The sequence below is a fragment of the Diabrotica virgifera genome, chromosome 1, assembly GCF_917563875.1.
Source record: "Diabrotica virgifera virgifera chromosome 1, PGI_DIABVI_V3a".
In the NCBI taxonomy this organism is placed as follows: Eukaryota; Metazoa; Arthropoda; class Insecta; order Coleoptera; family Chrysomelidae; genus Diabrotica; species Diabrotica virgifera.
In genome coordinates, this window is record NC_065443.1 from 236,357,199 (window position 1) to 236,370,457 (window position 13,259).

Sequence of the window (13,259 nt, forward strand, 5' to 3'; positions counted from 1 at the left end):
AATTTAAGTTAAGTTTTCCATAAAGTGTGGGACTCTCCATTTTTTAATTTAATTTTCCATTTCCACCAATCGTTTTTTCCGATTATAGCGTCATCTATCAATAATTGGAAAGAATGTTGCGAATAAAAGTTGCTTATTTTTACGTCAAGGATCCAAATCTGCAATAAAAATTGGGGGCTCATATTTAAGATTTTAAAGTAACTCCCCACCCAACCTCCGTGGGGGGTCGTGTTTGGTGCCATTCGGTAGATTTTTGAAAAATATTGATAGGTGTATTTTGCAGCTTACGATCTGATGTTCATTCGTATTTAAAATTTTTAATTTACCCCACCCCTCTTCGTGGGGTGTCACGAGCCCCCACGGAGGTGGGGTGGGGGATTTAATTTAAAATCTTAAATAGGATCCCCCAATTTTTATTGCAGATTTGGATTCTTTACGTAAAAATAAGCAACTTTTATTCGACACATTTTTTCGAATTATGGATAGATAGTGCTATAATTGGAGAAAAATGATTGTTTCAAATGGAAAATTAAATTAAAAAATTAAAAGTCCCCCAGTTTACGGAAAACTTAACTTAACCTTTTTCTAGCACATATTTTAGCACATACTCTTCACAATCCAATAGCTGCAAATTTAGTATACTTTCCTCCCTTACTATGAGAATTTATTGATAAAAAGCATGGCTCGTTGTTCAAGCACATAACTTTTTTATTTTCCAACATAAGCAAATGAATCAAAAAAGAAAATGTTAAGAAAGCCTAAGTCTACAATCGAGAATTAATTTTAATATTTTACATATGCTAGAATATTCCTAGACCTCAGGGTAGAAGGGATAAAGATTATATATATATATAGAATATTCCACAGGGTGTTCCAAACTTTAAGAAAAAAAACACAGTATGATTGGTACACCCGGTATAAAATTATATTTAACTGTTTAGCAACAATATTATTACAACGATATTCTTAAATAATAAGGCTATAACATACTAAAATAATCACTCAAATCGGACCAGTGGTTTAGGAAATTCGAGACATCAAACATGTCCCATTTTTAAGATGTTCGGCTAATTTTGCCGGTGTGTGTATTTACCGAAAACCAATTTACTTTACAAAATTCTATCCACGAAAAAAAGTTATTTTATAAAAACGAATACAAGAGGATCCACTCAATAATCAAGTAGGAGATAAGACAGGAGAAAACAAAATTTCATAATAAAGAATGTAATGAAATTAAACATGAAACGAAACACGATACATTTCATGTGTCCAAGGAATTAAAAGAAGTCGCCGAAAACAATTATTATTTCAAATAGTCCAGGCTGTATCGTTGCCCCCGTTAGGTAAATTATTCCGATTAGATTTTTTCTGCACAGACTTACTCAAAAAGAGGTCCTTATAACAAATCCACAGGGTACCCGGCGGTACCGTGGTCGAAAAATTGTTTAAACAATTTTTTTAAACAAATTCACAAAAACAATTTTTTCACTTCGGACAATTTTTTTTATATCATTTGGGCCATTCGGACCAAAAAAGGTCTCTTGTGATTTTTCTCTAAAATTTATTGTTGTCGAGTTATACGCGATTTAAAATTTGAAAAATGCGAAAATAACCATTTTCAAGGCTTAATAACTCGGTTAAAATTTATTATTATGAAAGTCAGAAATTGACGAAATCAAAGTTTGAAGCCCCCTCTACAATATCGTGAATAAATTTGTGTCATTATTGTATTACTAAGCGGTTATTTCTAATTGTTCACAATGAGCGCTAACCGCGTATTGAGGCGGCCGTCAATGTGAGTGCGAGTGAGATTCACCATTCCGGCTGTCCAATGGTACATCTCACTCGCACTCACATTGACGGCTGCCTCAATACGCGGTTAGCGCTCATTGTGGACAATTAAAAATAACCGCTTAGTAATATAATAATGACACAAATTTCTTCAAGATCTTAAGGGGGGGGGGGGGGGGGCTTCAAACTTTGATTTGGTCAATTTCTGACTTTTATAATAATAATTTTTAACCGAGTTATTAAGCCTTGAAAATGGTCATTATCGCATTTTTCAAATTTTAAATCGCGTATAACTCGACAACAATCAATTTTAGAGAAAAATCACAAGAGAACTTTTTTGCTCCGAATGACCCAAGTGATCTAAAAAAATTGTCTGAAGTTAAAAAATTGTTTTCGTGAATTTGTTTAAAAACAATTGTTTAAACAATTTTTCGACCACGGTACTGCCTGGCACCATGTGGATTTTTATAAGAAACGTTTTTTGAGTAAGTTTGTGCAAAAAAAAATCGGAATAATTTACCTAATGGGGGTGACGATACAGCCTGGACTAAAAAGTTTTGAAGATAAAAACGGACACAGAATATGAGATATCGATGAACAGTTAAAGAATGGAAAAACTACATTTCTGAATTATATTTGACATTGATATAACAGTTCCATAACAACCGAAAGTAAGGTTAGACAGGCAATACAAACGAAAAAAAAATGGTAAATGATTTGGGACGATGAAGTAAGTGCTGAAATACATAAGTTTTTGGAAGTTAAAAATGGAATTAAAGCACTGTGTGTGGTTTTGATAGTGGTCTTTAACAGATTTTTTGACACGGGAATATTACCAACTAATTGGCTAGAGTCAATGTGTGTTATGCAGTGATTATAGGACAATACATCTGATGAGTCACGTTCACGGAAAATCGACTACATCATTATTCAGAGCTGCTGTCAATAAGAACATGATATTCAACGATTGGTAACGGTCATGGAACTAGAAGAAGAATCGAGATTCCAAATGCCAAACCAAAGGACTATTTAGAACAGTAACAAATAAAATTATTATCATTGCCGGAATTTTCCACCATTCGGTAACGGATAGGCAGTGGAAGGATAGGATTTTTCCTACCATTTAATAACTACAAGAAAAAAATGATAATATTTGTTTAAATTGTCAAAGATTCAAATTGTTTTGATTTCTTTTGAGCTAGTAATGCGACATTCCAAAACTTATGTAGCAGCCCTTATACATATCAAGAATTTAGCATGACATGTCTTTGGCGCTAAGGCATTTATATTTGGTGAAGATATTTAAAAGAAATGACTGAATTTTTGATAGAAAATTTGTGTTTTTAAATTAATGACACAAGCTTAGGCAAATATTTTAATATACAGGGTGGTTCATCTTATTCGCCTCGGTCTCTGTACAGAAAACCATTTGATATTTTAAAAAAATTTCTTCACAGAAATATACAGGGCCTTTAATACTACAACCTAAAAATAATGTGAATTATACAGGGTGTTCCAAAAAAGAGTGGTATATCAAAGTTATATTTTTTCTTATGGAATGCCCTATATCTGATGACATTATTGAATTGACCTTAAAAAATAAGTTAAACTTTCATAAGGGTTCCCTATACCTAAATACAGGGTGTTTTGATTTATTTCGATTTTTATAAAAATGTAAGGTTTTAGAAAAAAATAAATATCTACGAATCTAAGAAGTAGTAACAAATTCTTTCTTGGATCTTAATAATAGACTATTTAGCATACTTAAACAGATGCTTATTGCAACAAAATTTCTTACAGGGTGGTCAAAATATGATATTGTTCTATTAACAAATTCAAGCTGTAATAACTTACTTATTTTAAATGGAACACCCTGTATCTTACTAGTCTATCGCATAGAAAATTTACTTAGCTTTCAATTTGTACTAGAGTTTCCTATACCTACCTTTTTACAGGGTGGTCAAAATATTAGATTGTTCTATTAACAAATTCAAGCTGTAATAACTTACTTATTTTAAATGAAACACCCTGTATCTTACTAGTCTATCGAGTAGAAAATTTACTTAGCTTTCAATTCTTATTAGGGTTTCCTATACCTATCTCCCTTCATTTTTTAAATATTTAAAGATTTCCTAATTTGTAAGCTTTAAAAATTAGAATTAATTACCTATGTCGTGGTTATGTACAACACATCACCAACACCGGCAATATACTTAAATATCTTAGTCAAGATAGTTTCATTAATAAAATTCACATTTTTATCATTTAATCACACAGAGTGTTCTTATTTTAAATGACATACTCGATATTATATTCTTTATAATGGAAGATATTTAAAATCTCTTCAATTCCATGTTAACATTCTCAATACACATGTTATTCTGTAGATATAAATTCCCATGTTATTCTGTAAATACCCATTTTTACATATTTTTGTACAATAGGCTCGTTTTCGTCAAAGTAGCCATTGCATTTAATTGTTTGTAATTGCGATTTAAAGATTCAAACAAAAAGTGGCGTTCTTAAATTTACTTAATAACCGTTGGGTTAAGATATGGAAAAAACTTATACGGAATGAAAATAATTTAAATATCTTCCAGAATACGGCATCTAATATAGGGTATGCAGTTTAAAATAAACGTATTATTCAATTTCACATGTAGGCCAAAATCAACTAAATAATACAACACTCTGTGTGACTACATGATAACACTGAAAATTACCATTAACGACAGTATCTTGTCTAAGTATATTGCCGGTGTTGGTGATGTGTTGCACATAAACACGACATGGGTACTTATGTAATTCTATTTTTAAAGCTTGCAAATTAGGAAATCTTTAAATATTTAAAAAATGAAGGGAGATAGGTATAGGAAACCCTAATAAGAATTGAAAGCTAAGGAAATTTTCTACTCGATAGACTAGTAAGATACAGGGTGTTCCATTTAAAATAAGTAAGTTATTACAGCTTGAATTTGTTAATAGAACAATCTAATATTTTGACCGCCCTGTAAAAAGATAGGTATAGGAAACCCTAGTACAAATTGAAAGCTAAGTAAATTTTCTACGCAATAGACTAGTAAGATACAGGGTGTTCCATTTAAAATAAGTAAGTTATTACAGCTTGAATTTGTTAATAGAACAATCTCATATTTTGACCACCCTGTAAGAAATATTGTTGCAATAAGCATCTGTTTAAGTATGCTAAATAGTATTTTATTAAGATCCAAGAAAGAATTTGTTACTGCTTCTTAGATTGGTAGATATTTATTCTTTTCTAAAACCTTACATTTTTATAAAAATCGAAATAAATCAAAACACCCTGTATTTAGGTATAGGGAACCCTTATGAAAGTATAGCTTATTTTTTAAGGTCAATTCAATAATGTCATTAGATATAGGGCATTCCATAAGAAAAAATATAACTTTGATATACCACTCTTTTTTGGAACACCCTGTATAATTCACATTATTTTTAGGTTGTAGTATTAAAGGCCCTGTATATTTCTGTGAAGAAATTTTTTTAAAATATCAAGTGGTTTTCCGTACAGAGACCGAGGCGAATAAGATGAACCACCCTGTATACAGTTCGTCAAATATAGAGGAGACTTTCAACACTACCGATGCAAACTTTAACACAGAAAGCATTCCAAAGAAGGGAAATCACGATTTACCTGTAATTTTAACAGAAATGGAGGTGTTATATAAAATTATTATAACACAGTTAAGTACGGTAGTGCCCCTATCAGCGGCATCTCACGACCCGGATAAAAAATATTGGAATTTTTTATAAAAACATGCATCAGATTCTTTCAAATTTTTTTGCGAGAAACTGCCGAGGTTATTGCTATAACGCGCGATAAAAGGAAAAAATACAACAGTCTACAGTATAAACTAATTCATATAAACAGTTTCACAAACTAGTAATATTATTTTCAGAAATGTCATCTATGGGACAGCCATTTTATACTCGTACTAGTAATAAACTTATCACATCCATCGGCTTCGACTGGTTTCAGTTCCCCTAAAAATATGATATCACTGGCGTGCCAAACACGTCATTACTTTCTCGCTTACATAATTCCTATACGAATATTAGCTTATTTTTCAGTTCTCGATGCTTTAACGAGAAAACAAGCAATAGTTACTAAAAACTGCAACTTCAAAACTTGGAGCTCAATAATTTCTGGCAGTTTAAAAAACATCCAGAGATATTCCAGATAGCGACTCAAAACCAAGCAAAAGGGATACAAATAAATGACACATATAAACAGCATACCTATGACGATAACACTGCCATACTGGTAGTTAAGTTAGAGGATTTACAAGAACTCTTGAATTATTTCGACAGAAAAGAAAAAGTATTTGGCTTAAGAATCAATATAAAAAGTAACGTTTATGATCATCAGCCGAATGAACTTTTGGAAAGAGTTGACGAAGTTCATCTTCTTGACGAAAGAAATTTTTATACCTATCTTTTAAATTAGTGTTCAATAAAATAGAAAATAAATATGCCAGATAATTAACCAGAATTTGACCAGACTATTTGAAAACTGTATTTTGTTAATTTCTAAAAAATATGTTTGAGGAAAGGTAAGATTTGGAGAGAATACTGATATGTGATAACTTTCATTTTCATTCATATTTTCTATTAATATCTTTATTATACTTTAACCTTTGTTTTTGACGGATCAATAACCTCACATGACTTTTCTGTAATAATTTTTCAATGAAGCTACTTATTTTGCCATAACTGTTACTATAAATCACAAAAAAATATTTGCCATCTTTATTAATAGAAATGTATATTATTTATTGTATTAATATAATTATACAATGGCAATATCTTCAGTTTGGGAACACGTGTATCGTGTATCTACAGATGACAATCTTTCAACTAGTGTGAATTTTTTTCCTAAAATTGCATGCTTGTATAATAATCTAACAAGCTATCTAATAGACTCAGTAATATTCAGCTAAGCGAGGTACTATTGTTCGAGATATGAAATACCATAAACAAGGGACCTACCTGTTTTATGAAATGATCCCTTGTTTATATAATTTCACACCTCGAACAATAACATCCCGCTGAACTGAATATTAACGGGTCCCGTAGACTTTCAGTTACATTGCCTTACGCGTGAAAATCGTACCGCAGTACGCTACTATACTCTTACTATTATTATAAAAGTAGTACTCATATTTTTTATAAACAACATAAACAATTAATGAATGCCCCGAAATCGAAGAAGATAGACTACAATGACCTAATTAGTCATTCTAGTCTATATTCAAGGCAAAAGCACATGTTATTGAACAGCTGTCAGAAGAAATTTAAATTTGACGTGGGGTGAGACAGGGATGCGTATTGTCACCAATTCTTTTTAATGCCTACTCGGAAGAGATCCTAAAAAAGCTCGTGAGTGTGAAACAGCTGGAGTAGGTAAATGGAGTTACCATTAATAATATTAGATATGCGGATGACATTGTCATCTTAGCCGAAAATATTGAAGATCTTCTGAGACTGGTGATCAGAATAGCGGAGTATGAACAAGAATACGGTCTAACAATGAACGTCAAGAAGACAAAATTTATTTTTTGTCTCCTTCTCATAAACGGAACCAATGTCGAACAAGTAGACCAATATGCATATCTTGGAACAAAGATCAACTTTACAAATTCTTTCACAGATTATTGCCACGACATCAAATTCAGACTAGAAAAAGCTAGGGCAAACTTTAACAAAACGGCTTGGAAACATGGACATTGAATGCAACATTAATGAAAAAACTAGAATCATTCGAGTTGTGAGCGCATAGAAGAATTCTGAAAATGTGGACAAAATACGTTTCAAACAAAGAGGTTCTGAGAAAGATGAATAAAGAAATGGAAATCTTAAATACAATTGAAACAAAAAAATAGGAATATTTCGGACATATTACACGGGGAGAGAAATACAACTTCCTCCTGATTATGCAGGGAAAGATTCAAGGAAAAAGAAGCATATGGAGACGTAGAGATGCTCAACCAGAGAATGGTACGGGGTACGATGTACATTAAATTAACTTTTCAGAGCAGCCGTCTCCAAAGTCCGAATCGCTATGATAATTGCCGACCTACGTCGCGAATATGGCACTTAAAGAAGATTTATAAACATTATTCTTTTCAAATTTTAACTGGCCTTAATTATATTACTTCTAAATTAAAAAATAAGTAATGTTTAAACCAATTTTCTAACAAATTGTCCACTGTCTCTATACAATATGGTGCAGTTAAAAGGAATAAATTCGTTATTTTGTAAACCGGCAACTTTAAGAACAAATCCCGAAAGAGGTCGATTTTTATTTTTAAATTATGATATTTTGACATATATGTCATACTAGTGACGTCATCCATCTGGGCGTGATGACGTAATCGATGATTTTTTTTAAATTAGAATAGGGGTCATGTGCTAGCTCATTTGAAAGGTTATTTAATTCTCTATTTAGTATTATCATCATTTACATAATTATTTACAGAGTGTCCAAAAAAATATTTTAAATTAAATTATTTGACAAAAAAAGAAGAATGTATGTAATTTATTTAATTTAAAATACATTCTACTGCTGTCCTCAATTAGAAGAAAAAATATTTATATCACAAATAAACATTGCTTTTCGCTTAAATTAAATGTTCAAACTTCCAAGAGGCAGGTGGCTGGCGGGAGCTTGCTTGAATATTGAATTTAATCGAAAAGCAATGTTTATTTGTGAAACAAAAATCTTTTTCTGTTTTCGGGCAACAGTAAAATGCATTTTGAATCAAATAAATTACATACATTCTTCTTTTTTTGTCAAAGGATTTTATTAAACAATTTTTTTTGGACACGTTGTATAAATAATTGTGTAAATGTTTATATTACTAAATAGAGAATTGAATGGCCTTTCAAATGAGCTAACACACGATCCCTATTTACGTTTTAAAAAATCATCGATTACGTCATCACGCCCAGATGGATGACGTCACTTGTATGACATATATATGCCAAAATATTATAATTTAAAAATAAAAATCGACCTATTTCGGGATTTTTCTTTAAAGTCGCCGGTTTACGAAATAACGAATTTATTCCTTTCATTTGCACCGTACCTGTTATATGACGTAGATGATATATAATATGAAAGTGATGGTTGAACGGCTACACAAGTACATCTAAAATACACTCTACTCGTAATCTACAACTGATTCATTCAAATCTACAAACGAAATAGACGTTGCCTACTTCTAGGGGTATCTGAACGGTACCATTTCTCTATATTTGATGAACTGCTCCATGTTTATCTTTATTAGCCTACTAATAATTCATGCACAAGAACTTTGTCTAAAACTACATATTCGAGCAATGAATGAATGCTGCTTGTAACTTACAAATTTTAAAAATACGGAACTAAAATGATGGATTCCAAATGTATGGTTTTCTCGGTGCTTGTGGAGATTTATTATGATCGCCCTGAAGAAAATGAGTGGTATGATGTACTGAATTTGTATACTTTCAGTAAATGAGATAGTTTACACAAAATAATAACAAAACAATAATCATTGCACGTCACAAATTCTTACGTCATCAATATGATACAAAACAAAAAACGTCTAATCCTCGGTATCTGTATCCTCTAAATTTGCACAACGTCTAATCCTCTGAAATTCTACAGAAATCAGCCCTGTGATGGATGACCGAAGTTATCTTTAACGTTTGAGTTCAAGTTAAGATAACTCTCAGGGATAACGAAGCCCATAACTATTTACGTAAATTCGGTGTGATGTATCCGTCACCGTTATGAGATAGTTATTTCTTCTACGTTAAAAGAGAAATAACATTTGAGTAACAAAGTTTGAAGTAACAAATAGAACCTAATATAGAAATAGTACAAGTTGGAGTGAGTGCGAGAGATTGTTCGGAACATGGTACAGGATGGATAGATAACCGTAAACGTAAATACCCGTCGTCGGCCACAGCCGATGAGCGAACAGTGCCGAACAGCAAACAGCTGTTCGGGTTCGGTGGTGTATCAAAAAGTAGGTAGAAACAGGGTTGCCAGATTGTTGTATTTTCCCACAATTTTGGGGTAATTTGAAAGCGTCTAGGGAAATTTTTCTAAGCAGAAATTGTAGTGGGATTTGTTGGGGGCGGAAAATTATGGAGGATTAAAGGGTCATAGTAAATTAAATTTGCGAATGTACATAGAACTGCATATTATGTTCCCATATAATCGAAGACGATAGGAACTATGAATTATTTCCAGGGCCCTCGTTGATAAGTACATAGTATAATTTTGGTTTACTTCTTCATTTGACTTCTCTTCATTTGACTACTAATTTATTAAAATGTGGCAAAAATTTGGGGGATTTGAGCTTCAATTTGAGGGTATTGATATAAGTGGGAAATTTGTAAAATCTCATCTGGCAACTCTTGATAGAAAGAACAGTACGTACTTAAAATAAAATCCCTATATCAATAAAATTTTAACTTATATCTCTCGATTTGATTTTTGTATAATTTTTAAAATTGTATTACCCTTCTATTCTTAATTATTAGCTACTAAATTCACTTGATTTCTGTCTAAAAACAAGTCAAAATATAAACCTAACCTTACAGTCCTTAACATAACTACAGAGTTATCTACTAACTTGAGGTTTAACGTCGCGTTATAAAGTGACAGTTGATATATCAGATAACTCAAGAACTGTCAAGAAATATCGCAAGTAGTTAAGTTAAATATGATACACCACACCAATTCCAGGATTATAACTTAACTACAGGATAACTTTACGTTATATTTAATGTGAGTGATTCATCACACGGCTGAATATCTGAAACTGCGAAGGTCACTCAGGTAACAAATCAAGGAGACGGGACTTCAGTTGAACGCGTTGGTGCAAAGAGTAAACATCCATTTAAAATGCATTGTACACGAAATCAATGGTTATGAGACAATCTACACTGTTATCCTGTTTGTTCCTTCAAGGAAAGTCATTAAATACCAGAAAATTCAAGGAAATCGAAACAATTCCAGAAAACGGCATATAAACCCCAACTACAGTGTATCCTTATGAAACACCTGCACTCTTTGATAAACCTTCTTCAACGTTTGCTGGTACGATACTATTTTAACCTACGTTTTTAATGGATTGATTCGCCTAACAGCATGATTATCCTGTATTATTTCTAATGTTTTGGTAATTAACATTTTTTAAACACTGCCATTAGAGCATTAGAAAGATGAAGTAGCAGGCATAAAAATAAATGGCCTACCCATATGTAAAATTAGATACGCCGATGACACAATACTAATAGCAGAAACTATTACAGATCTACAAAGAAGTTTAGATAAGGTTGTTGCAACGAGTGAAGAATTTGGTCTGTCACTAAACATAAAGAAAACGAAATTCATGGTTATATCAAAGGAAAATATTAGAAACATCAATCTACACGTAAATAATAAAACGATAGAACGAGTTCAGAATTATAACTATTTAGAGACAAACATTAGTGAAACAAACGGTTATACCAAAGAAATCCGAATTAGAATAGAAAATGTGCATTCACTAACATGAAACAAATATTATGTAGTAGAGACCTCAGCCTAAATCTTAGAAAGCGAGTACTAAAATGTTATGTATTTTCTGTTATTTTGTATGGTGTGTAGACATGGACTCTCAATAAACAATGCCTCAATAGATTGGAAGCATTTGAGATGTGGACGTCGCGAAGAATGCTGAGAATCTCCTGGACAGACAGAATAACCAATGAGGAAGTACTAAGGAGAATACAGAACAGCAGGGAGATACTGGATTCCATCAAAATAAGAAAACTTCAATACTTGGGTTTCGGGCTGTAGTGTCAAAAGTGAGAATAGCAATGATGATTGCCAACCTTCGTCGCGTAGATGGCACGTAAAGAAGAAGAAACACTGCCAATGTCCATAACTCTTGTAAACCTTTAGCGGCATTTTTTGTTTTCATATTTCTAACAATAGAGAATTACAGTTGAGTCCGCGAGTCTTTACCCGTGCGTCATCATTTAAAGCATACGAAATAAGTCGATGATAAGTCGGAAATTGAAATTTACTAAACGCAACAGCAAGTCACTTACTGTCACTTGGTTGCGTTTAGTAAAAAAGATCCGTTGATGTTTTTCGTCACACATTGTTATCAGCACGAGAAAAAAACACGTTCTTTTCTAACCTCTACAAAAAAAATACTACTACAGCGGCAAAAACGTGTTTTCGTACTGGAAGAGTAGACACTTCCAGCTATCCAATGCTGCATTCGTCTCCCACTCTTCCCCTCTAGGACGCCTTCTGCGCGCGCGGTCTCGTTATTTAATAGCCAGACCTCGTATGTATGAGGTACACAATTATTGATGTAATATAAAATTACCTTTTTAAATTACTAATTTTTGAAGTTTCGGTTTCCACTCCGAAAATAAACTTCCACTCCTAATATAAAATAAACACTTTCGAAATATGGCAACAGAGGAAAGATGACGTGCAACAATATTTGTTTTGTGCTTAATGTACAGTATGTTCAGCTTAAATATTGACACTTGTTTATCGCAGTTGCCTTGAGAGATGAATAATGACTTAGAGAAAAAATGACATCGATAAATATGGATAAGCTGAGCAAATCATATACAATATAAATAAATTCAAATTTTATAAACTAGCTTATACTTGTAGCTTCAGAACAACATTTTATAAACTAATTTTTAAATTCACATAAATAAAATTAAAACGTTTTATAAAAATTATAATCATCAATGACGTTACAAGTAGTTATGAGCTAAAGCTTTCTGTAGAATAATTCTCCATTCTTCCAAGACTCGGGCAACTCTTCTCCTTTTCACTCCAATAGATTTTATGGCATCCTCTAAGTTGTCCAGATATCCAACTTTCGGCCTTCATTTAGTTCGTCGTCCCATCGGAAATCTGCGATCAATAACCTTTCTGACTGTTGCATCGTCTTCTCGCTTGTTTACCTTAATGAATTTCACGACATCAGGCTCCTCATAACTTCTACAAAACTTTTTAGCGCCTGCGCCACAATCCTTAATATTTTATTCCTTCTTATATTTTTCTGCTCGACAAGATTAAGCAGTTCGTGGTCCTCCTTCTTCTTCTTTACGTGCCATATCGGCGACGAAGGTTGGCAATCATCATTGCTATTCTCACTTTTGACACTACAGTCCGAAAGAATTCAGTTGAGCTGCATCCAAACCATTCTCTGAGATTTCTCAGCCAGGACATTTTTCTCCTACCTATGCTGCGCCTTCCTTGAATCTTTCCCTGCATAATTAATTTTAGAAGTTCATATCTGTCACCACGTGTTATATGACCCAAGTATTGAAGTTTTCTTATTTTGATGGAATCCAGTATCTCCCTGCTGTTCTGTATTCTCCTTAGTACTTCCTCATAGGTTATTCTGTCTGTC

General features: G+C 32.5%; 1 protein-coding gene across 5 annotated transcripts in view; it reads right to left on the minus strand.

Moving 5' to 3' along the window:
* LOC114326725 (calcineurin-binding protein cabin-1) overlaps positions 1–13,259 on the minus strand; it is a 262,120-nt gene that overhangs the window by 11,964 nt on the left and 236,897 nt on the right. For 2 of the 5 annotated variants that reach the window (XM_050648093.1, XM_050648090.1), the window contains one exon: positions 9,198–9,279. The exons of the other annotated variants lie outside the window; for them this stretch is intronic. In XM_050648093.1, the coding sequence (XP_050504050.1) occupies positions 9,217–9,279 (63 nt within the window). In that variant the 3' untranslated portion in view covers positions 9,198–9,216. The remainder of the gene's footprint in view (positions 1–9,197; positions 9,280–13,259) is intronic. 5 annotated transcript variants of the gene reach the window in all.